Source organism: Suricata suricatta, chromosome 12, assembly GCF_006229205.1.
Source record: "Suricata suricatta isolate VVHF042 chromosome 12, meerkat_22Aug2017_6uvM2_HiC, whole genome shotgun sequence".
Taxonomy (NCBI): domain Eukaryota; kingdom Metazoa; phylum Chordata; class Mammalia; order Carnivora; family Herpestidae; genus Suricata; species Suricata suricatta.
The window spans coordinates 92277683-92303282 of record NC_043711.1 but is presented as its reverse complement, the minus strand read 5'-3'; the positions used below and the strand labels follow the sequence as shown (position 1 = coordinate 92303282).

Genomic DNA, 25600 nt, shown 5'->3' with positions numbered 1-25600 from the left:
GTGGAGCAGAGACCCTGCAAGCTCACCCCAGACCCCAGCCCTCAGCCCCAGGCCCCAGGCCCCTACGGCTTCATGCTGAAGAAGTCCTTGATGCCCTCGGAGGAGACGGGACTGGGGCCCTTATTCTTCTCTGCCACCGACTTGTCCTTGGTCCAGGTGAGATGCACCTTCTCTGGATCGGCGTCGCCCTCCCCCTCAGGCTCCTCCCCCGGGGACGGAGAGCTGCTGGGGCAGCTGGGAGCACTCTGGTCGTGGATGAGCTGCACCTGAGAGATGAACGGAGAGGCAGCACGTGACTCCTTCAGAGGCCCAGGGTTCGGCTCCCACTGGCTGGGGCCAGACCACCCAGCTGCACACCTCCTCTTCTGGCTTCTCCTCACTGTCACCAGCCGTCTCTTCAGGGACGTTGAGGCGGAGCCGAGTGTTGGCTGGATTCTTCCTCCGGATTGAGCCTCGGGACTCATCTGTGATACTCTGGATCTAAGGAGTGACACAGGTTAACACCAGCTCTGCTAGGGGTCACCACCTTACAAACAGCTACCGCTAGAGCTGGTGTTTGGCCACAAAGCACATTTTTGGGAAGGGTACCCGTTGTTAAAATATTGCAACGCCTCCATACCAAATAGCTTTTGCCCAGCTGACCTGGCCTCTCCAGCTCATCTGCAGAACCCCTGGCCTCCCCACCGTCCAGCAAGCAAAGGGTTAACACTTGGCCCAGTTCTGATCGGTCAGTGCACATGCCATTTCTTAAATTGTTTACTAACCCCCTGGACAACATCCTGGAAGTGGTCATCTTTTCCCAGCTCAAAAAGCTGCCCCATCACTCATTCCCCTGAGGATCCACCAACCACAATCTGAAAAATATACTATCCGCACTTGAGAGACGCCCTCAACCATGGTCTGTCACCCTCACTTACAGGATCCGTTCCACAGGCAACCTGTCACCTGCCCCCAAGAGCTCTTCAGTCTCCGGTCCCAGAGTACTGTCGCTCATTTCACCAAGGGGATGGGCTTTCACCCCAACTCCAGTGGTCCACATTATTCACACCTGGGAGATCTTACACGCATAACCCATGGGGAAGTTCATCATCATTACCCCTGAGAACTCATCAACCATACCCTAGAGGGTGTGCCCCCCAACTCCCACCAGCAGCTCTATCCCTAAATATCCATCTGTTCCCCGCTCTGGCAGGGTCTACCACATGATGGCTTAGCCCCGGCACTCGGAGCCCACACCCATGAGGAATCATCATCCATATATATTTCGCTTCCACAAGTCTCCCTTGGGCCCCAGAAGTCACATACAGAAGAAAATCTGTCACCTGTGCCAAAGCCCTCTGCATCCTGGCTGGCAGGCTTGGTAGGCGCAGTGTGCCCCTGCTGCTAGGGAGGGGGGGTTGAGGGGACTAAGGGTGATGAGTAATGCTCTAGGGTGAAGGCCATGCCAATGGCCAGGAGTGTGAACCCTGGCCCATCCCTAACCTGCACAGGCCCAGAGCTGGCGGCAGCTGGGGGCTCTCACCACCCAGCCAGGGCAAGCTCACCTCCCGCTCTCGCTCATTCTTGGTTAAATGCATCTGTTTGAGGATCTGGGAACGCTGCTCCATCACCAATGTCTTCTCGTAGGTGTAAGCCGAGATATCGCTTTCATGCTGTGGGCGGGCAGGGACGGGGGTAGAGTGACGGGGGCAAGGGAGGAAAGCATGAGTTCAGGTGTAAGGCCAAGGGAAGGGAGGCGGACCCCCTTCCTTCTGCCAGCCTAGGGCTTCTCTATCTAATGACCTAGTTTAACCAATAGCTGTGGGAGGCAAGGACAAAGCAGAGGACAATGCTCTTTGAAGACGATGCAGCTCATTCCCTCCTCAGCCCAGCACAGGACCAGCTGTATGAATGGGTGAATTAATGAATGAGCAGATTAATTAATTACCTGGGTGAATGGGGAAGAAATTTTAAAGGAACAAAGTGATGAATGAATACACATATGGATGAATGGGTAGTTGAGTGAATGAATACATTAATGAATACACAGAGGGATGGGTGGATGGCAAATAAACCGAGGGCGCCGGATGGGTGAGAGGCCATGCAGTGTAATCTCTAGGGGCCTGGACTCTGAAGCCAGCCTGCTTTGGTCTGCATCCTGGCTTTGCCATTTAGTTGTACTGGTGAGCAAATTACTTAACCTTTCCATGCTTCAACTTCCTAATCTGTAAAATGAAAATGCTGATAATTGTATCTGTTTCATTGGTTGTTGTGAGAACTAATATATATATAGGGCATGAGACAGTCCTTACATATGACATGGCTATTCTTGTAAAGGAGAGAGGAATGGATGGGTGGATGGATGGATGGATAGATGGATGGGCAGACTCTTGGGTGACTACAAGAGAGGCTAAGAGGTAGATGAGATGGGGAAGGGATCCAGCATCATAAGCTGATAGATTTGGGGGCTGCCCTAGGGCCAAGAGGAAAGAAGACGAGTAGACTCCAAAACGTCAGGGATAGCTCCCAGTTACTCACCATCTCCACGACCTCAACCTCTGCGGTGATCCGTAAATGGTACAGAAACGTGGTCAGGTCCTTCTTCATCTGGATGCTATTGTCGTCCATCTGGGCCACAGTGAAGATGCGCATCTTGCATTTCCGCCAGACCTGGAGGGGTGAAGGGGACCCAGAAAAGTCCAGCCCAGACACAGTGAGAAAATTCAAGGCCAGAACCTAGAGAGGACCCTGTTCCTCACCCTTCACACCCACCTTTCACACACATACATGCAGACCCGAAATCCTCTCCCTTGACAGCCACTCCCTAAACCCCCCCCTGCTTAGATCAGAACCCCCAAAACCCCATTAAAGTATCACTTGCAAGGGTGAAGCAGCGCTCTCCTCCACAAGGCAAGGACGCCCTCCAGAGGAGACACAATCGGCTCTGACATCTCAGGAGAAGGGAGGCCATCGGCCCCTCTCCAGGAGCTCCCAGGGAGGCCGGCGCTGGCCGGCACCCATGAGCCACCCACACACGCTCACCTTGTGGTGTCGCAACAGGAAGGGCAGCAGCATGAGCATGCCGCCATCATGCACAATCCACCAGACGTCGATGCTGCCCTCGGAGAAGCGCTCGGGGTTCCCAGGGAACATGGACACGTTCTTGGTGACCAGCAGGGCCAGGTGACCAGCTGTGGTTTCCCGGACCAGCTCTGGGGAAGCCCAAGGAGAAGGCCAGGTGCAAGAATAGTGACCTCGGTCCCTTCCTGCACCAAGGCTCCCGGCAACTAGCAACCCACCCCACCCGGCCTTGGCCTTGGACCGAGTAGTCAGAAAACCAGCATCTACGTAGGTCTCATCACTTAGTTGTTCGGATTTGGGCTTTGCTGGGCCTCAGTTTCCCCATCTGCCAAGTGGCAATAATACCACCCACTTTTCCTGACTGTTAGGAGCTCTTCCGAGCACGGCCTCATTATCCTCCCAACTGCCTTGTAACTACGTTCCACCTTTGAAGGAGTCAGAATCGCCTGGAGTCAACAAGGCAGCCTCTAGGCCTCCAGGTGTGTGACCTGGAGCCAACTCCTCAAATCTCTCCGGGCCTCCATTTCACACCAATAAAGTGGAGGTAACACTGCCTAGCCCAAACAGGACTGTGAGAGAATCAGAGGCTTAGAGAGGCTCAACTTGTCTGGCCCACAGAACACCGTCTATGTATGTTCATGGTTATATTACTCCCAAGGAATCTAGTGCATAGAGAGGGTGAGTCACTTGTGAACGATCACACAGCTAGGAAGGGCCAGAGGTGAAATTTAGACCCAGGCCTCTCTGACTTCATAGCTGTGGCTCTTTCCACTGCCTTCCGCTGACCCTCTCCCAGGGCTGAGGCGGCTCCGAAGGGCCCAAGACTATCTCCGTCACACCTGAGTCTCCAGCACCCAGCACCGTGCCTTGGCACATGGCCAGCTCTGAGCGCTGACACCTGCATGTGCCATATCCACACTCATCACATCTGGGAAAGAGCCCCCGGGCCCAAGAGGGAGAACCCACAGCCCACCACTCCCCCCTCCACCGCCCCCCAGCGTTACCAATGAAGTTCCTCCACGTCTGATGATCTTCCTTCTGCCGCCAATTGCGGGGCCAGCCAACCAGCACGGTGTTGTGCTGCAGCCCCCCGAGGCCCCCGGACTGGATCAGATGTGACACGCCATCACGCAGGTTGGAGGAAATCACCACCTGGCAGAAGCCTTTCACCTTCTCAGCCTCCATCAGGCGCCGGATGGACTGGGAGACAGGAGGGGGGGAGGCGCGTGCCAGACAAGGATGGGCCGCGGGCCTCCCTCCCCTGTCTCTCCCCTTCATCGTCCCCATATTCCCGGAGCTCAGCTCCAATCACGTCAGCCTCTGGCACCAGAATCGCTCACGGCTCCCCATCACCTACAGGCCCCTTCCTCGTCGACCCGGCAAAGCTGTCCCCGACCTCACCCCACACGTCCCACCACCCTGCCGTCACTGGCAAGCCCTCCACCACCCGTACTACCCCCATTGCGTGTTACCCCCTGCTGGCCCAACTCAAATGTCACCTTCTCAAAAACCACCCCCCCCCCAGACGAGAATGGAACTGGGCTTCTCTGCGTGCCCAGACCATTTGTTTTTAACAACTTTTAAAAGTTAGCATAATGATAAGCATTTTAAATGCACGTTCAACCTGCACCATGAAGGCAGTGTTCGTATTAGTCTCATTTTATAGATGAGGAAGTTGAGGTTCAGAGAAATAAGACTTGCTTAAGGCCACAGCTAATGGGTATATTATGATCTGGGTTCAACTCCAGGGCTACGACTCTACCCCACACTCTAAACCACTACCCTGACGTCAAGCAGAGAGCGCTTCAACTCCTACCTCTGCCACCTCCTGACCGTGTGACCTTAGGCAAATCACTTAACCTCAGTTTTCCCATTTGTCAAATGGGGGTGACAGCTACCTCATTTAGGAACGGGCAGAACGGGGCACCTGGGTGGCTCAGTTAAGCGTCCGACTTCAGCTCAGGTCATGATCTCACGGTTCATGGGTTCGAGCCCCGTGTCAGGCTCTGTGCTGACAGCTAGCTCAGAGCCTGGAGCCTGCTTCGGATTCTGTATCTCCCTCTCTCTCTGACCCTCCCGTGCTTGTTCTCTCTCTCTCAAAAACAAATAAAACGTTTTTAAAAATTTAGGAACAGGAAGAATTACAAGCCATGATGTGGGTAAGGTAGCATGCTGCCTGACAGATTGGAAACAGTCAACACATTCTATTATTCTGATGATATGAGCCCTAGTGAAGCATCTATCAAGAGCAGGCTTGAGAGCTTTCTGGTTTGTTCTATCCTCCCACTAGCCTGTGAGCACCTTGAGGGCTGGGATCTGGTCGTATATAACCCCCAGGTCCCCGTGCTAGCCCGCTGTCTGGTATGCACACATTCTCACCCACCCCGTACTGAAGGAAGCTGACCAGAGGAGGCCTCCAGCTCTGGGCCCTGACAGATTGTTGTGAACGGCCCAGTGAGGCAGAAACGGCAACTGTCACAAGCCATTAGGGGTACTTCTCCCCGTTTCGCCTCGCCTCCCTCCGGCCCCTTTCCCTGTCTCCACAACTAGCCACAGCCCCAAGGGAAGAGAAGCCTGGATCAGAGACAGAACCCACTTCCTCCACTACCCACCAGGTTCCAGACACCCGTTAGCGCCCCATAACACAGAAACCGGCCACTCTGGCCCACGCTGGCCCTGTGCACTACCCTGAGAGAGCAGACCAGCGGATGTGGACAGAAGCAGATGACTCAGAGCCAGGGACCCGGGCTCAAATTCTGACTGCGCTTCCAGCCAGCTCTGTGACTTTCAGCAAGCTGCCTTCCCTCTCTGGGCCTGTTTCTTCCTGTACTAAATGTGGATACATATCCTGCCAACTCCACATGGTGTGGGGGTCGAAAGAATCATAGATGTGAAAGCACTTTGAAAGATTTATACTTTGGCAGGTAGACTCCTGGAGCAGGCGTCAAGCAGTTCAAATTTGGGTCTGTTTTCTGTCCTTGGACAAATGATCTGACTTTTCTAAACCTCAGTTTCCCTATCCATAAAATGGGGGCCTTTTGGCTCTGATCGTCTTTGGTTCCAAGAATTGGATTCTACGGAACTCACTTTCTGAGTCCTTAGCTTCTTCCTCTAAGAAAGATGACCGAGAAGCCTGAACCGCCTTTGATCCCAAAGGTGGTAAGGAGGCAAAGTATAACGGGTCAAGGACTGTCTTCCTGAGTGCCCGGTCCTTCCCTCCATTCCCCCCAAGGACTCTTCTCACCTCTTCTGCCCGCTGGGCTTGGGGATGGTTGTCCAGAAATGTGCCCTCAAGGACAGAGCCCACAATGGTCAGACCCTTCCCCGCCTTCAGCTGGGAGGTCAGTGAGAGCAACTGTGGATGTACCACATTCTGGTCTTGGTCCACACGCACCAGCACCAGCAGCTGTGGCCTGAAAAGGATTCAAGGTCATGTGATCCATTCAACACCCACCCAACTTCTACCCACAGGCACCACACCCCCACACCCCAAAACACTGGTGAGTTTAGTAGCCACCCATCCTCCATACCCCCACCCATCTCTACCCCCATCACCCATCCATCCACCTAAACATTCATCCATCCATTTCCTTGAGTATCAACCCAGCCAGCCAGCTCCCACACATCCATCCATCCGCCCACTTACCCATCTCACTGTCCACCTCACTTATCCGTTTGTCCACTCACTCACCATCCATTTTATCCCTCAGTCACCCACTCACATCCACGTTAATTTACCTATATATGCATTATTCACCTAATTATCTAACATTCACCTTCCACCATCCTTTCACACATTCATCTCTTCACCAATCACCCACCCATACATATATACGCTTAGCCATCTACTCATCTATTTATCCATTCACTTCCTTTTTCATTTGACCATCCCATCCAGCCAACCAACCATCAGTTTAAGAGCATTCTCTGGGCACTCTGGGCTAGATCCTGTGCCAAGCATTTAAGAATTGACAGACAAATAATGAAAGCCCTGGTCTCTGGGAGCCCCAGTTTAGTAGACATCAGCAAGTGCAAGCCAACAATGTCCTAGGCAGAGGTCAGAGTTCAGGCCTTACTCTCGGCAGAGTGGCCTGAGGGAGATGAGTGAGGGCCGGGCTTGCAGAAGTATCCGCGAGGAGGCGCACGGAGCTGAGAGGTGGAGGTAAAGATTCTGCTTCCAGTTCTGGGACCTTCTCTGGTCCCTGGCTTTCCCACGAATAAAGTGCAGGGATTGTTCTTAATCTAGAGATGTCTAGGATCCCCTATAACTTTCAAAGTGAATGAATCCACCTCTCCCGGAGCAAACGCTACACAACACTGTTTATCTGTCTCTGTGTGTGCCTTCTCCATGGAGCTGTTGGCTCACTGGGTCCCCAGAGACTGGAAGGGGCCCTGGCACATATCATGCATTCACACATCTTTTTAAACACATGATGGGGAGAATGGAAGGGTGAATAGGTGGTGGCTTAGCCTGACCCCAGGTGCAGCAGGTGGGAAAGGTTCAGACTCGGCTGAGCAGAGGAGGTTAAGGGCACACCCTTGTGGCAGGAACGTCACTCAGCAAACAAAGCAGGTGAGGAAAGGTCAGACCTGCTCCCTTCCGGTCCTTCCCCTGGGCCCCTCCAACGTGCGCCAGGCCACTTACCTCCAGTTCTTGGTATGTGGAGGCCCTTCCTCCAGGCGTAAGAGGGCGTACCTTGCAGCACTGAGGGACAGGCCTCGGATCCCATCGCCCCACTCCTTCTCTGCCCTGAGGGCCCAAGGGGATCAACCAGAGAAAACCAGGGGTGTCAGAAAGAACCCCCCGCCCCTCTGAAGAGGCTGCCCCAGGGCAATATGCAGCCATTCTGCCACCTCCTTTTCTCCAAGCTTCAGCCCTTCCCTCAACTCCTGTCCTCTATTTACCAATCCCGCCCCTTTCACCCCTTCCCCTCCACTCCAGCCCCAGCCTCTCTCCACACTTACCTCATCCCTACCCCTGCCACTTCCCCCGCACTTACCCGCGGTACTCGATATACTTGTAGATGAGCCCAGCAATGAGCATGGCCACCAGGGCGTAATACCAGGAGCAGATAAACATGAGGGCCAGGCAGAGGCTCATGCCCAGGAAGGAGAGTGTCCTGGACAATGGGAGGAAGACCCAGTCTCTGAGCCCTAGCAGGACTGTCACCAGTGCCAGGGCTCAGACAACACGAGTTAGATGGGGCAGGGCCCAGGCAAGAACTGGGAAGTCTAGGGGAGCTCAGTATGGAGGAACTCACACCATCATCTCCAAGAGCACCATGGGGATCTGGGACCTTCTGGGTGAATGAACAGCCGCAGACAGGGTGCTGCTCCATGCCCCACCCAACTCCTGAGTTAATACACTGCCTTGTCCCAGTGCCTTAGACCCCGCCACACCACCCTGCCAGATGGCTTCTGAAGCAGAGGTCTCTGGAGAAAATGTAGGCAAGATCTCCTGGGAATAGTGTGTGTTGCCAGGAGGAGGTGACAGGCAAAGCAGGAGCACTGAGATGGGAGTCAGGCAGCCTAAGTTCGAGTCCAGGTATGCCAGAGACTTTCTGAGTGACTGTGAGCCACTCCCTTCCCCTGTCTGAGCCCATTTCCTTCCTGTAGGGCAAGCATGGTCATTCCTGCCCTGTCTGCCCCATGAGCCTATCGTGAAGATGAAGGACCATAACGTAAAATGATCAGAAGAGCCCCAGGCTCCACATAATGAGCATCTTTCATGCACTAAGCTCTGTACCATTCACAAGGGCCCCCGAGGTCAGTGCATTGTCTTCCCCATTTCACAGCTGAGGACACTGAGGTTTCCTCTTCTAGACTGAAAGACTTCACGCGTTATGGGCAGGGAAGGACTATGGCCGAGACTGTTCATGACTGGGTAATATAATTGTTTGTGATTACAAGGAGACCCTCTCCAGAACCTTTCTCATGCCACACGGGCTACAAAACCTGGAAAAATGAGCTCCCTATTTAATTTTGGGATCTTGAGTCCTTGGGGATGGGCTAGGGTGAGGTAGGTTTGGGATCAAGATAAGAGGGTGTTCTGTTAGGCAGGGAAGGGCACAGGGCACCCACCAGTGGTAATATCGAAAGCGTGGCCTCCAGTTGGGGGTTCTCAGCAATGTCTGTACGGCACAGGCCAGGTTTACAAACATGTAGCACATCAGGAAGAACCTAGGACACAGAAAGGCCCCAGGAGAGGCAGAGATGCAAAGGGAGGCAGAAACACAGGGAAAGAAAGGGGGAAAGAAGATAAGAAACTGAGGAGGTGGCCAGATCGATACATTCTGACATCTGGGAAGGGATTCAAAGGCCAATTCCCCTTTTGGCACACCCTGATGCATGTGGGAATGAATCTCCATGTAACCAAAGACAGATTGTTACACTAGTGGGTGGGCTATTCAGGGTCACAACTGGAGGATCCAGGTAGAGAGACACCCCCCCTCAGAGCTGACGGGGAGGGCAGGCGGCCAGCACGCACATAGAGAGGATGGGGGCAACTTCGTCGAGGGATGCAATGAGGATGCCAATCTCACAGATGCAGGCAGTCAGGAGCAAGGCCCACGTTGGCTCTCCATTGGCTTTGCCGTGGCCAAAGACCTGGGGACAGAGCAACCATCAAAGAGCCCTGAGATCTTAGGAACTTCTTGCCTCTCTTCTCCAGTCTTGGGGACCAGTGCAATAGAGGCAGGGATCCCCTAACCAGGGAGGAAGCAGGGAGAGGATGCTGTATTTTTCTCACCCTTTAAGGGTACCCAAGGGGATGCCAGTCTTTGGCTGTGTCTCTCCCACTCTGACATTGGTACCTCAGTTAATGAAGTTCAAATGATCCCTTAAGGGGAAAAGAAGCACCTGCAGGGCACATGGAGTGGAGCTACAGGGGCCGGCGAGTGGCCATGACTGTGTGCTGCGTACATCGCTCTGTTTTTTTTTTTTTAAGCGCCATGGGGAGAGTCACACTTTTCTTGCCCTTTGGCTGCCTCCCTGCCTGATTACTCAGCCAAAGGAGAGCCATTTGTTTCTCCCCTAAGAGCAGACGACTCTGTCCAAAGAGATAGCAATGATCATGGGCCAAATCCCAAGTAAGGCACACCCATTCTCCTGATTGGTAGGGCAGCGCAGAAGGGCCCTAGGAGGCCTTGACTCACTGAGTGGCCTCCCTGAGCAGCGGCTTGGCTGACTGGTGTAATGGATGGGCTGTTCTTCCCACACTTCACCCCCACCACTGACCTGCAGGAAAGGCACTATGCCATCCCGGGAGATGGCCTGCAGCAGGCGTGGGGCCCCTGTGAGGCTCTGCAGCCCAGCCCCACAGGTGGAGAAGAAGGATCCGATGACAATGACCCAAGGGGACGGCCAAGCCAGTGTTCCCACCACCAGGTTGCCATTCACAGCTTCACCAAACCTGGAATGAAGCAGCAAGGGGACAGAAGATGCTGGGTGAGCAATGCCACCTGGATCTCCAGGACGTGTCTCCCACACCAAGCCCAGGACCAGCTGTACCCTCATTGTAGGACTATGCTCTGTGGGAACAAGGCAGGAAACAAAGCTCCTAATGTCCCGGGTACTTTCTCTTTATGTGACCTTAGGTAAGTTGCCTCAGCTGTAAAATGATAGTTATTATAAACCTATCTCCTATGATTAGACAAGATAAAAGGAACTAACACAGGTAAAATGCTTTGCACAATGCCTGGAACAAATTACTAACAGTGATTCTAGTAAATGGTCAATTTTGTAATATGGTTAAGCTGGAAAAAATCTCTTAGCTTGTTAGAACCTGTCTCCAGCTGAAAAATGGGGTTCTGGCCTTGTCGTATGGTAATGGTATCTGATATGAGAAACAAAGAAAAGCATTTTCTAACAGTGACACTATCTTAAATTGAATGATGCGGCCTCGGCAGGTAGAGAGAGCCCTGTGGCTGGAGGGTGCAAGCAGAGGTGTGCTCCCACAGGCTGTTGTTGAAAGACAAGAATCAGATGAAAGATTTTATAGGATGACCTGCTGAATCCCTTGCAGTTCTGTGGGAGGTCTCTGATTAACTTTTAATGTTTATTTATTTTTTGAGAGGAGGGAGGGGCAAAGGGAGAGAGAGAGAGAAACACAGAATCCAAAGCAAGCTCCAGGCTCCAAGCTGTCAGCACAGAGCCCAACATGGGGCTTGAACCCACAAACTGCGAGATCATGACCTGAGCTGAAGTTGGATGCTCAACTGACTGAACCAAACAGGTGTCCCAAGGGAGGTCTCTGATTAAAGGAAATAAGTGGAGATAAAGTTGCCCTAAAAGTGAGTAAGTGTAATATATGCAAATTGTCCATTTGGCCAAGTCACTCCCCTGTTTAAAACCCTTCAGGGTTTCCCCTATTTTTTAAAATAAAATGGGGGCGCCTGGGTGGCTCAGTCGGTTAAGCGTCCGGCTTCAGCTCAGGTCATGATCTCACGGTTCATGGGTTTGAGCCCCGTGTCGGGCTCTATGCTGACAGCTCAGAGCCTGGAGCCTGCTTCTGATTCTGTGTCTCCCTCTCTCTCTCTGACCCTCCCCTGCTCGCACTGTCTCTCTCTGTCTCTCAAAAAAAAATTTTTTAAATAAAATAAAATAAAATGAAGCTCTAATTTCCTGGTACCAAAAACGAGGCTTCCAGGACTGGCTCCAGACTCATGTCACCATTCCCCACCTTACAGAAGCCAGGATGATGCCATGGAAACTGACTTCTGTGACAAGACCTCCTACTTTACCCTGCTGGTGGCGCATGCCCACACCCTTCAACAGTGTAGGCTTCAGAAGCTCTGAATTTCTCACAGCCATAGACACCCGTGTGTGCATGCACGCACACTACTGTTTCTCTCCTCCACCTTTGTGCACGCGGTTCCCACCACCTAGAGTGCCCTTCCCACTCTTAAGTTACCTAAGTCATCTCTGCTCAACATTTAAAGTGAGAAAGATAAATGAGAAAATGGGTATAAGGAAATTCCAGCATCACCTCCTCTTCCCCAGACCTCTGAAGACTAGATTGTGGCCTCCTGGGCACTACCAGAGCCCACTCCTACTGCTCTACATTTCAAGTCTGTTGTTAAGAGTGGTTACCAGCCCCCAAAGAGCTCCTTCAGGACAAAAAGCGTGTGTTATTTATCATTATTCTCCCCAGAACTCTGGACAGTGACCAACATATAGACATCTAAGAAATGATAAATGGGTTAATAGATTTTAAAGCAAAAAAAAAAATAGCATTATCCTAAAAACATTGAGACACTACACCAGCTTCTTGAGCTGGAGTAACAGGAGAAAGATGAAATATAAGGTGAGCTTGCAAGCAATCCCCCGTGAGCTCCCTCCCACACGTGCCCTTGCACAGACTCAACACTCTGTGGGGTCTGTTTCCCAGAACTTGGCGCCATATACCCACTACCCAGAACAAGGTCAGCCACAATTCTCCTACTTACTTGTCCCGCAGGACGACCCCCTCAATGCAGGCCCCAAACAGAACAACAGAGCTGATGTCTGTAGCAGAGGATGAAGGAGAATCCCCAGGATGACATTCCCCTTTCTGCTCCCATACCAGCTGGATGAGGCAGCAGCTTCAGCTGCCCTCCCCCCACCCCAACCCTCCCCACCCATGGTGGTCCTTGCCCAGCAGTGCAGGATACAGACAGCAGAGGTGGTGGCAATGGCCAGGATAGTGCCAGTGGGAATTGACTTCTGGGCATCCCGTAGGTCTCCGGATCGGTTAGAACCAGCCATGATCCCTGTGAAAAGAGGAGCAGCTAGTACAGAGGCCACAGGAGACAAGACAGACGAGAAGAAAGGGACCAGCCTCGGAGCCAGAAGTCTGGGATCTAGTCCTGGCATACTGACTGGTGTGAGAACTTGAGCACATTATGTAGCTTCTCCTAGCCCTAATTCCCTCATCTGTGCAATGAAAAGTGGACTTTGTCTCCTGCCTATGTGATGAGATTGCCAGACTTAGAAATTCACCCACAGCATCACTGACTCTCTCTACCCATCACTCTCAGGCAGAGTCCTCCCTCTCTGAGCTCCCCTTCACCTGTGACTGAGGGGAAGTAGATGCCAACCAGCAGGGTGAAGTAGGAGGTCATGTCGCTGAAGACGTAAGGGTGGTCCATGTCGATAGGGGTGCCATCTGCCAGGCCTACTGAGGGCATCCCACGTCTCTCCACAATCACCCCCTTGGTCAGGTAGGAGCTCCAGAGGTTCTCTGTAGGAGGAGATAAGATGATTAGGAGAAAGACCAGAAGTCAGGGTACCAGAGCTCCAGGGCCAGGAGATGAGGTGGGCAGAAAAAGAAGGGTCAAGGTCAACCACTTCTCACTCCTTCAGGGCCTTGGATCTATTTTATTTCCACTGACATTCCTTAAGCTCCTGCTTTGGATCAGGCCATGCGCAGAGGCTTGCACATGAATCACATCTAGTCCTTGACCCAAAGAGTCCAGTTTAGTGGGGTAAAAAGACACAGAAAGGCCTATCTCAGACTGATTCAATATGTCCCAAACTGATTTCAGCAGCCAGCCACCTCAAAACCAGCTCCTTTTTGTATCCCTCATCTCAGTAAATGGCATCATCATTAATTCAGACAGCTTTACATTGCCCTCAACTATTCCCTTTCCCCAGGTCCATTTCAAAACCATCTCTACTTCTGTCTATTATCCCTCCTAAACATTTCTCAAATATGCCCCTTCTCTGTTTTCCAGGATTTCCTCACTTCAGCCCTATTGATATTTGGGGCCAGACAAAGGCTGTCCTCCAGCACTGTAGAACGTTTAGCAAAATACTGGTTTCTGTGCATTAGATGCCAGTAACAACCATCTAGCTGTGATGGCCAGAAATGTCTTCAGTCATTGCTACATGCCTCCTGGAAGCAAGAGCCTGGGGGAGAACCCTGCTCCACTCCCACGGACATCACTCCATCACTTTTGATCAGAAAACTATCATCTCTCACCTGGACTCAGCATCAGCCTCTTCCTGAACCCCCTGCGTCTGTTCTCTCTCCCTTTACCTCTTCCATATTAACAGTCTTAATGAACCTTTAGAAATAACACTTACCATGTCCATCCCTTATTCAAAATTCTTTGGCCGAGTTGCCCTCAGGACATCATTCAAACACTTCAATATGGCTTCCAAGGCCTGCCACAGTCTGGCTTATGCCACCCTCTCCAACATCATCTCTTGCCCCTCCTTCCTTTGTACTTATGCCCCAATCATACCAAATTATTTGTGGTTGGAAGGACACAATATGCTCTTCTCTGTCTTCATGCTCTCAGGCAAGCTGTTCTTCTGCCTTAATTCATTTATTCCTCCAGTATAATTTAAATCTCATATTCTTCCTTCAAAACCCTCCTCAGATGAGTTTAAGAAGCCTTGTCTTGCCCCCTTTTACATATGACCATTCCCTCCCCTGAGAGGTCTCTGTTCATTGAAGTCACATCAACTCATGTCATAATGTATCTGCTTATACATCTGTCTCTACCATTGGACTCCTTGAAGCCAAGGGCTGTGACTTATTTATATCATGTTCCTTGTGGTTAGCATGGTGCTAGACACCAAGTAGATGCTTAGTGAATACTTGTTTAAACTGATGACTTCCTTTTCTATTAAGTAGTAAGATATTTAAAGCCTCCCTTTCATCTCTATTCCTCCACAATGCCAAGGACAGATGGCCCAGAGTAGGTGCTCAATTAAAACTGATTGAATTTAAGTGAATCCCAAGTAGAGTTCCTTAATCCTGACTGTTTAACCCACAATCCCTGTAGTGTTCCCTGGACACCAGCCTTCTTCCCTCCCCTCAGACCTTTGATGAGGCCACTGGCAGCGCCAGGGATGCCCTGGATCTCCGTGACATTGTTTCGGGTGAAGTACTCATCACAGGTGGCGTTGAGGAAACGGGAGGAACAGAAAAGGCCCCAGAGCCGTGTGGTCACTGTCTCATTTCCTTCCCAAGCAAGCTTGGCACAGACATCAAAGCCATGGCGAGACAGTGTGCGGTTCCCCAGGAGGCAGATCCTAGGGAGAGCAACAAGGGAGGAAGATGGGGGAGGGACATAACCTTGCCTTGGCTTCACAATAGAACCACCAGGGGAGGTCTGAAAACACAGATTTCAGGGCCCCATATCCAGAGATCCTCATTTAATCGGGATGGAGCCCAGAATCGGTGTTTTTTTTCGAAGCTCCCCCAAGTGATTTTAATATGCAGCCACAGCAAAGAACCACGACTTTAGTGTAATGCTATGTTTCAGCACCATGGACAACAGTCCGCAATCCTGGGCTGTGGGATGTGAGGGAACCTGTCCTTAGAAAGAGGCAAGACCCACAAAGATCTGAGGCTCTGGACCCTCTCTTCTGTGACCTTTCCCACAATAGAGAAGGTATCCAACACCAATAAGCTGGCTTATTCCGGGAAGTTGTCCCCTGCCAGGAAATGCTTCCCTAACACAGAGTCATCCCTTCAGAAATAATCCCACTTGGTTCTTCGGAAATCTGCCCCACCAGGAAGCAATTGACCTTCACAAGGGAAACTCTGCCTACCTCCAGAAACATTATCCCACCCTGTAGATATTTCCCCCAAACAAGGAGAGATTTTACTTCCCAAGGGAGTTTGCTCTGAATCCACAATGACTCAGATTCTGAGAGATGAGGAGAGGGAGGTTGGCAGAGACTGGTGTTGCAGACCCTGAAACCTAACCAGGGAGGAGGAGGACCATGCTTTAGGCTCAGAGCAACAGCACTTACGGGAAGTTGGGTGGGTCGAAGGCCGATTTGATGACTCCAGCATAGATGGCCAGGATGGAGAGGATTACACAACCCAGGAAGACAAGGGCAAACTTGTTGACATACTTGACGCCCACAAATACCACAGTGGCCATGCAAGTGAGCACACAGGTGCCATACACACGCATATTGTTCAACATGGCAGCTGCCTCCCCGCTGGCATCTTCTGCCTTAAAAATAGCCATAGCTGGGAAGAGGTAAGCCTGTGGAAAGGGGGCAAGGAGGTCAGATCAGTGACACAGCAATAACCAACTAAGAATCACCCCCCAGGATATAACCTGAAGTGCAGCAAGAGCTTTGGGAAAAAATATGCTCATCACAGCATATTTACAGTAGTGTGAGACTAGAAATGACATCCCATGATAAGAGGAAATGTGATCATCTTTATTTTTACTGCATATTTGTATTTTCTAAAATTTCCACACTAAATATTAATATGTTTATATTCTTAGAAAAGTTATTTTCACTTGCAAATGATATTTACAAAGGGGGGGTTCTATGGAATCTACTTTATAAAGACAGAATACAATTTCTCATGGTAAAAAAAAATAGAAGGAAATACACCAAAATGTTAATGGTGATTTTCTTCAGGTAGTTGTTATTTCCTTTTTTACATTCTTTTATATTTTTCCAATTTTGTGCATTGGGCAGAATTGCCTCTATAATAATTTTTAAATTATTTAATTTTTTAAGTCATGGAGGTCTATTATTATTCTCTCATAATTTGGTTCCTTGGGTCTTTTATTCCCCATCCATTCTCCCTGTCTCCATAGTCTTCTGTTCTGTCCCCAAGCCAGAAGCTGCATCACCTTTTAGTTCAAGTTCTCCAAAACAGTGTGGTAGAGTGGACAAGCACTGATTTTGGGCTCAGAAAGGCACAGGTTCATATCTCTTACACACATTCCTTAAACTCCCTAAGCCCTACTTTCCTCATCTGTAAAATGGGGACATTATCTAACTCATGGAATCGTTGTAAGAATAAACTAAAATGACATATTGTAGACCGTGGAGCCTGGATAAGGTATGGGCTTGGGAAATGTCAGCCCCACTGTCCACAGGCCAGGAACCTCTCCTCAGCTCCCAACTTCCTCCTGGAAGGGCAGGAAGAGCTGAGACCCACATCACGAGCTTCTCCTTCAAACATTGCCCAGCACCCTGATTTCTTCTTCCCATCAGTCACAACTCCTAACAGGTCTCTTTTACTCGGCTCCCTCACATCCTTCTTCTCTCTTGCAACCCACTGGTCATCAGCCCTGCACAGTTAATATTCACAGAGAAATCAGCACAGTCCCAGGCATGTGGTAGGCAATCACAAGATATAGCTATTGTGTGACATTACTTTTATTATTCCTACCACTGTTTACTCTTATCAATCCACATCTGCCACTTGGTAGCTGAGTGACCTTGAGCAAGTCATGTCACCTCTCTGAGCTTCTCATTTGTAAAATGGGCATAATAATACTTAATCCTTGTGAGGATTCAAGATAATGACTGTAAAGCAATTGGAACTCTGCTGAGAGCACAGTGGGTGCCTGATGAACGACAGCTGTCCATGTTACGTAATGACTGTATCTTGTCTCCCCAACTAGACTGTGAATTCTTTAAAGACAGAGCCACATCTGATTTCCTTTTGGCCTCACTGAGTGGCTTGGACCTCTCCCTAGGAGGTGTCCAGGGAGCATTGGTTAACTGATTGACAGCCTGAGGCCCCACACCTCCCCCTCAACCCCTCTCACCAGCAGGATTTCGATGGTGCCCAGGATGTACATGGCCCCAGCAAAGGTAGTGCCCAGGTAGAAGCAGAGGCCCACGGCGCCCCCAAACTCCGGGCCCAGAGACCTGGAAATCATGTAGTAGGAGCCGCCAGCTGCAGAAAGAACCTAGTGTCAGTGAGAAGTTCAAGGGGCATTTGGCTGCCACTGGGGGCAAGGGGGTTCCTGGAAAGGGGCTGTTCCATGCCTCACTCCTTACAGGCTACAGCCCTAGGACTGTCAGGGGATTCAGCCAGCCACTCAGAGTGGATTTTGCAGCACTAATTACCATGTTGCTAATTACCCCTCTAAGGAGGTCATGGCTCAGAAAAATAGGATGACAGGAGGGTCTTGGGCAAAGGGAGATCTTGCATTACCCTGTTCAACTCCATCAACTGCCTCCCTCCCTTCCCTTTAGTACCACTGTCCCCACCTACCCCACAAGCATCACAGCCCAGCCCCCAGGTCTGCAATATCGCCTCTCTTGGTCCTGATAACCCCCAAAGCCTAGTCCCTCCTTCCAACTATCTGGGCCTCCCTCCTGACCATACAGGCCCCTTCCCCCTCCATAAATCCCTGTCACATACCAGGTACAACACCATTGGTTGCGATTGCACTCATGGAGATGGCCGTGAGCATCGTCTGTGAGGAGAGAGATCATCAGAGTGGCAGCTAGGGTAGGGGCCGCAGTGCCCTGGGTCAGAGCCAAGCCTTATACCCCACAAACACCTGCCAAACCCACAAGTCCTTGCTGAGCTTCTCCCTGGTCCTGTTCCAACTTCTACTCCTGCCAAGTCCTTCTTGTCAAGAAAACCTCTTATTCACCATGCACATGGAGGAAGCACAAGCTATAGCATCAGAGAGCTCTGGAAATCCCAGCTTGGCCTCTGACCAGCTGTCTGACCTGGGACAAGTCACTTCACTTCTCTAAGCCTCAGTTTCTTCACCTATAAAATTGGTGTACTCTGCCTAAATGTATACACTGAATCTGATCGTGAGGAGATACCCCACAAACCCAGATCAAGGGACATTATACAAACTCTTCAAAAGTGTCCATGTAATCAAGACAAAGGAAGAGCAGCTGTTACAGATCAATGGAGGCTAAAATCATGATCTCATAAATGAGTAGAAACATGATCTTGAATTTTCTTCAGTTATTGAGGACATGATTGAGACAATTGGCAAAATCTGAATAAGGCCTGCAGATGAAACATTATAAATGTGTTGCTATTAAGACATTATTAACATAGCGGTGTTAGTTTCCTGCTTCTGATCATTGTACTGTGGTTACGTAAGGGAATGTCCTCATTTTTAGTAAACACATGCTGAAGGATTTAGTATAAAAAGAGGCATCATGTCTGCAACTTGCTCTCAAATTCAGAGGGAAAAAGGTACTTACTGAGAGGACAGAATTAATATGATAATATGTTAACATTTGGGAGCCTGGTGAAAGGGATATTTGCTCTATTCTTGCAAATTTTCTGTATGTCTGAAATTATGTGAAAATAAAAAGTTAAAAAGAAATAAAATAGGTGTACTACCATCAGCCCCAGCCACCTCACATGCAGAGGTGGCTCAAGGGTCATGTGTGAAGGAGCGTAAACATGATGAGGAGTAGGTTGTTTAGTGAATATTTGATTTTTTAGGGAGGATGGAAAGGATTCTATTACAAAGCTGTTTGTGACACATAATCCCATTTTTTGCGAGTCTGAGCCTACAAAAATGTTAACCACTGGGATTTTCCAGGTGAATTTGATTTCCTTCTGTACACCTAACATCTTCATCAATGAATCGGCATTACTTGTGCAATTATACACACACTCATTCAAACACACTCACACACACACACACACACACACACACACACACACACACACAAACAGGATCCAGGTGAAACCTGGTTAGTGGTCATCAGGGACCAGCTCGTGGGATGCAGGAAGGACCAGTCAGACCTAATTTGCTCTCAGAGATCATATGCAGTGATTCCTATAAAAACCTCAGGTCTCATGCTTCCCCTCCCCGCCCCACCCCAAGTCCCCAGTCTGCCCCAAAGGTCAGGAGGTGGGGGAGGGGGAGGGGTCACTCACACAGGAGCAGCAGATGAAGACCATGCAGAAGGCCTCCATGATGCCTGCGATGCCCACTACCCAAGTGAGCCGCAGGAAGAGGATGACCCCAAAGATGTTCTGCAGGCACGGTAGGTACACACCCATGAAGGTGCCCATGCGCGGAGCCTGCCAGGGAAGCCAGGGTCAGTTTCTGCAGCCTATAATCACTATGAACACCCCAGGCCCCCTCCTCCTCCCTACGTCCCATCCCCCTCTCCCCCCCTTTCTCCATCCCCATCCCTTCATTCCTCTTCTCTCTGGTTCTTACCCTCCCTTCCCTCCCCTCCCTTCACCTCTAACCCTCTTCACCCTCAGCCCCAACTCCTATCCCTCTGCCTCCATTTTCCATCCCTTCAACTGACTCTCCTTTGTCCCCCCACCCTTTGTCCCCTCCACCCCTTCTTCCAGCCCCATCCATTTTCCCCCAAGGCCCTCACCTGCACTGGCTTCTTTTTTCCACCCTCATTGTTTTCTGCCTCTTCATGCTCCCTACTTCCCTGAGGCAGGTTGGTGTAGTTGGCCAGGCCACTGAGCAGGGAGGACACCATGGGGCTGGTGTCCATCTCCTCCTGTGGAGGTGGGGGTGGCAGTGTTAGGACACAAGGGCCCAGGGGAGGGAGAGGCAAGCTAGTAGGAAGCAGAGAGAGATAGGGGTGAGGCAAACCATTGGGGGTGGGATGAGATGGGGAAGGAGGAGGAATAAGCACAGAGAACAGGTTAAGTGGATTTGGGATAAGGAGAGGGAGTAGCAGGGGTAAAGGGCAGGAAAAGAAGGCGGACCTGAGGACGAAATGGAGAGGAAGACACTGTTCCTGAGGGAGGGAGGGAGTGGCAGATGAATGGGGTGTCACACACCCCAGCAACCCACCTCAAACAGGGCCATATTCTTGCCATCATATTCCCTTCCCTTCTCTGTGTCAGTGCTGTTGATGAAAGGGCTGCTCTCCTTGGGGTTGCCATCACCTGAGGAGGCAGATGAGTCAGGGGTCTGGCAGCAAAGGCTTGCCACCCTTCTGCCTGGGCATCCAGCTATGTGGCCACTTTAACTCTCTGAACCTCAGTTGGCACATCGGAAAAACGGAGCTAACAGTAACCACTCCCCTTGCAGAATTTTAGTTGACAGCATGTATAAAGAGCCTAGTGCATTCCCTGACACATAGTAGGTTTTTAAATAGGAAGTGAGTGCTTCCTTGCTCATGGGGGTCCTTCTTCATTCACTAGGTCCCCTAGACTCTCCAGGTGCCCCTCCTTGACCATAACTGAGACCATGCTGGTGTTCTGGGGTAAAAGCATGCTCTTTCCCAGAGACAAAAAGCAGAGAATACTGGAGCCTGAGGACCAAAGGATAATTCACCTCCTGGAGAAGTGGCCCATGTGGCATCTCCTATGCCGCTCATGTATCTTCAGTCAACACATATTTACTGGATCTCTACCATGTGCCAGTATCAGCATGGGGAGGGAGGGGAGTAAAACACACACCAAGACACCATCCCTACCCTCAGGGAAACCACAGGCAGAAGAGATAAACCAGTATTCATGAATTTCCTACCCAGCATGGTAAATTATGTGATAGAAGATGAATAAGGGACTATGGGAATACAAGAGAAGCATTCAGCCCAGTCTGGGAGGTCACGGAAGGCTTCCCAGAGGAAGTGACAAGTAGGCTGAGAACTGAAGGATGAGTAAGAGCTGGGCTGAGAGGGAGGCGGGAGGGTGTTCCAGGCAGAGAGAACAGCAGAACAGCATGTTCGATGGCCCAGAGGGAAGAGTGAAGAGAGTGGGTCAGAGATGCTGAAAGAAGCCGATTTGGCTGGAGTCTGAGGAAGGGACATGGAGGGAGGGGCTGAAAGTTGGAGAGGGACCTATGAACAGATGAGCCTCGGAAGGTACGAGCTCAGTCCTTAAATGATTAGCAGGCCACGTTAAAGATTTTGGACTTCATCCAGAGGACCATGGGAAGTAATTGAAGAGTTTCAGGCAAAGAGGTGTCACGAGCAGACTTGTGTTTTAGAGCCATCGCTCTGGCCTTTAGATGGGGAATTTCATCTAAAGAAAGTTTGAGACTTTCAGTAATCCAGGCAAGGGCTGAGGATGACCCAGACCACAGCAATGCAGGGCAATGGACGCACCCAAGAATTATTGTACATATTTCTCTGACAGATGTTTGGGGACATGAGAAGGAGGAATCTAGGATAATGCCTGGGGTTTCTAGCATGGGTAAATGAGTGGATGATGGTGCTATTTAATAAATGGGGGAAGGGCAGAGACTGGGGGTGGGAAGAAGCTGAATTTGTTTGAGAGTAAGGCAGCATAGGACACTCAAGGGAATATATCCAGAAGCCGCTTGGGATAAAAGGCTGGGTCCCAGGAGAAAGGCTGGGCAGGAGAAAGACAAGAGGGTAATCCATGACAATGTGTGGAGGAAATGTGTGAAACCATGAATCTGGATGAGATCACCCAAGAAGAAAGTCTTTTGGGCATCTAGGAGAGGTCCTTTCAAAGATACATAGGGGATCTCATAGGCACTTTGCCTTGGCTTCAGCCATCATCACCCCTTCTCAGCTCAAGGGCTGAATCCCAGTAGGAAACATCGGGAGAGACTCCCCAATAAACAAATTTCAAGTGAAGGTGAGGCCCTACATGTTCTGTATTTTTGTCCCCTCATCTCCTGTCATGTCTTTCTCCATCTCCACCTTCCCAATCCTCCCCCATCTTCTCCTCCTGGAAATCTTCCTTAGTCACCCAGCCAGGGTCCGTCCCTAGAGCATGACCTGTTACAAATCCAATCTCATCCTAACTCAAAGTTGAGGAAGGGGGAAGCGATGCCTCACCGGCTCAAGGGACACCCACCACCTTCTCCTCTCACCACCTCCACCTCATCAAACCTAAAGCTCCTGGTCCCTAAACAGGGGGCCACTATCAACTCTTTCTCCTCCCCTTCACATATTTGAGTTCCTGGAAATAGCAGATATGCCCTCCCAGTGAGAACCTGGCACATAATAGATGGTCAGGAAAAAAAAAGCCTTTGGGCAGGGGGGATGTCTTTGGAGATAAATTCTCCTGAGCTCCCTTCCTGACCCCCAGGGTCTCAGAAGAGCTGCCTGGGGCCAGAGAACAGGAGTAATAAAAGAGAAGTGGGTTCTTCCTCTTAAAAATGCTGACGGGATCGATGCCCCATGGTCTCAACACACTGGGTCTGGGGAACAAGAAGGGTTGAGGGGGATGGGAACAAATGTCTTAATGGTTAAGGAAAAGGGCTGCGGGTCAAGATTTAGGTTCCAGTCCCAGCTTCACAGGCTGTACTGACATGTTGGGCAAGTCACTTAAACTCTCTAAGCCTCAGTTTCCTCCTTTGCAAAGAGATAATTGTGCTTAACTCACAGGGCTGTTCTGAGAATTAAGGGAATAACGTCTATTGGGCATGCCTAGCACATAAGCGTAACTATCGCTGCTATTACAAGTACGATTATTATTTATGTTCGTGGTGCCCCACCCAGCCCGGGCTCCACATCCCACACCTCTTTCCAAGCCGCAAAATTTAGGGGCCCTGTCTCCTCTGGGGCTGAGTATCTCTCCTCACGGCGTCAGCTCCGGGCTTGGACAACCGGACACGAGAGCCCCTCTTCTCTACTTTTCCCGCCCCCTCCCAAGCCCCTCCTTCTTCCCGGGGTCCCAGGGCACGCGCCGGGCTGCAAGTGGGGCGTCCTGGCCGGAGACCCGGCTCTTGGGAGTCCCGCGCCGGTCTCCATGGCGACCGCGCGGGCAGAGAGCGCAGAGCAGAGCCGAGGCGGCCACGCGCCCGCAGCCGCTTATGTAACGCGACGCGCTGCGCGGAGCCAGACTCCGGGCCGGATCCCAGCTAGGAGATGAGGGCCGGGGAGAGGGCGGCTGGATAGGCTCGTCCTGGGTCCCGCCCTTCCACCTGCCATCTGGACGGGATGCCAGGCCGCCGGCCTCATCTGCCGGGGGCTGATTTCGTCCCCTCCCTGGAACGGCGGGCGCACTGGTCGCGGGGAGAGGGGTGAGCTTCAGGAGTTCTCAGAGGAGCAGGGGAAACTGCGAAGGGGGAACTCGCCCTGAATCCCCAGAGCCAGGACGCAGCCTGCTGGGTAGCGGCGAGTGGCGCGCGCTCGAGAGGCCGGGCCAGACTGAGGCTGAGCCTTCTCCGCCTGGCCCCCGCCCCCGCCCCCGCCCCCTGGGAGCTCTCAGCCCGAATCGGCTTTCAATTAAGCTGCCGCGGCCAGAGCTCCAGGGGAGGAAACAGGAGAGCGGCGCGGGCTAAGGAGTCTCCCCCGGGGCCCTGGGGCCAGGCCTGAGGGAATCCCCCAGCCAGATTGGGGACTGGGGGAGGGCGTCAGACCCGAAGGGGATAGGAAGCCTGGGGACCAGACACAGTACCCTCGGGTTCTTCCTTAGTCCAGAGGAACCCTCTTACTCGGGCTATTCCCACTTCTGGGGTCAGCACCTCACATCCCCAGGTCCTCCCCTACATCCCCAAGAACCTAAGATCAGAGATGGCAGAGGTTCTCAGTCTGTCAGTCTTTCTTCTCTCAAGCCCAGCAGGTCCTTAGAGCCCCCCTACCATCACCTTCAGACATTGCAGGGAGCCCTTATCTCTCTGGCACCCCAAACTCCCGACCAGGTCCTGGCCACTCCAGTTCCAGGTTCTGGACCCTACACACACAGAGAGAAGGTCTCCAGATGGACCTGCTACACTCAGAGTCTAGTTACTAATGGGGAGGGGGTAGAACTGGAGTTAGTTCTTAGCTGGACTCCTGCTCCACACGCATAGATGCCTCTTTTTTAGGCCTCCGGAGACCCCATGGAAACCTCAAGGTCCAGTAAGGCAGGAACCTCAGGATACAGAAATCAGGGCTGGGGGATAGGACCATGCCCTGTATCTGGGGGAAGCAGAGATTATCTCTCAGGCTGAGCCCCTGTCCTCAGAATGGAGGTATCTGAATGGGATCCCAGGTGGAAATGACACTCCCCCCCCCCCCATACACACAAACGCCTCGTTCCCTGGGCACCGCGTCGGGATGCCTGGATCTGTCGCAGACTCGACTTTGCCAAACCCTCTTCCCCGGCCCGGCCTAAGCTTAGCCTAGCCTAAGCCCGCTAGAGAGGGGGGCGGCTGCGGGATGAGGTAACCCCAGGGTCACCGGGGAAATGGATGAACTGGTTGACTACCTGGTGATTCTGACCCCTGTATACCACTCAACCTCAGGGAGGAAAAGGGGGTTTCAGACAAAGAATTGAGGACCCTGGTGCCTATCATAGTCTTCCCAAGCGACCACTTGGCTCTGACTTGGATCCAAGATCCGGAAGACTTCAAGTCTAGGCTGCCAGTCCCTGGAAGACCTCACACTTCCAGTCCTTGGGGCTCTTTGGTCATCCCCCTGGGAGGTCTGCAAGGATCTCAGCCCAGAGGGTCAAGCAATGCCCAGGGGGGGCGTTTGAAGGCGCGGAGCGCAGACAGCCGGAGCTGGAGGCGCGCTAGTGCGCAAGGGACGCAGCGCCGCTGGAGGGTGGGGGGTGGGGGCGGCTGACAGCAGTGATGGATGGCTGAGACCGCTGGGGGGCGGCGGGGGGCCTGGGAGCCCGAGGGGGTGGCTGGCCCCAAGACCTCAGAGCGGGGAAACTGTGGAGGAGGGCGGCAGAAGGCAGGAGCGGCGAAAGGACTTGATTCGAGCCCCCGGACTCCTAGCGAGTCTCCGCACCCACCGCAGCGCGTCCGCAGTGTCCGCGCCGCGGCGCCGGGGATTCAGCCGCTGGGACCCCATTCCTGAGGCCTCGCTGGGGAAGCTAGCAGAGCTGACTAGAAAAGCTCCCCCTTGCCCCGCCCTGGAAACCTCACTGCCATCCCAGTGTACCAAGAGGAAGGGGAAAGAGGGA

At 51.8% G+C, this 25600-nt stretch overlaps 1 protein-coding gene across 2 annotated transcripts in view; it reads right to left on the bottom strand.

The window, feature by feature from the left end:
• Positions 1-43: 43 nt before the first annotated feature.
• The window catches only part of SLC12A5 (solute carrier family 12 member 5), a 34261-nt gene continuing 8704 nt past the window's right edge, over positions 44-25600 (bottom strand). For both annotated transcript variants that reach the window (XM_029918270.1, XM_029918271.1), the window contains exons 2-23: positions 20574-20668; positions 20143-20274; positions 19685-19831; positions 18185-18239; positions 17583-17713; positions 15808-16049; positions 14870-15081; positions 13109-13279; positions 12711-12809; positions 12507-12564; positions 10297-10471; positions 9548-9666; positions 9142-9240; positions 8061-8180; positions 7706-7810; positions 6305-6473; positions 4065-4260; positions 3022-3191; positions 2518-2649; positions 1545-1652; positions 358-480; positions 44-266 (exon numbers count right to left, since the gene is read on the bottom strand). In XM_029918270.1, the coding sequence (XP_029774130.1) occupies positions 63-266; positions 358-480; positions 1545-1652; positions 2518-2649; positions 3022-3191; positions 4065-4260; positions 6305-6473; positions 7706-7810; positions 8061-8180; positions 9142-9240; positions 9548-9666; positions 10297-10471; positions 12507-12564; positions 12711-12809; positions 13109-13279; positions 14870-15081; positions 15808-16049; positions 17583-17713; positions 18185-18239; positions 19685-19831; positions 20143-20274; positions 20574-20668 (3062 nt within the window). In that variant the 3' untranslated portion in view covers positions 44-62. The remainder of the gene's footprint in view (positions 267-357; positions 481-1544; positions 1653-2517; positions 2650-3021; positions 3192-4064; positions 4261-6304; positions 6474-7705; positions 7811-8060; positions 8181-9141; positions 9241-9547; positions 9667-10296; positions 10472-12506; positions 12565-12710; positions 12810-13108; positions 13280-14869; positions 15082-15807; positions 16050-17582; positions 17714-18184; positions 18240-19684; positions 19832-20142; positions 20275-20573; positions 20669-25600) is intronic.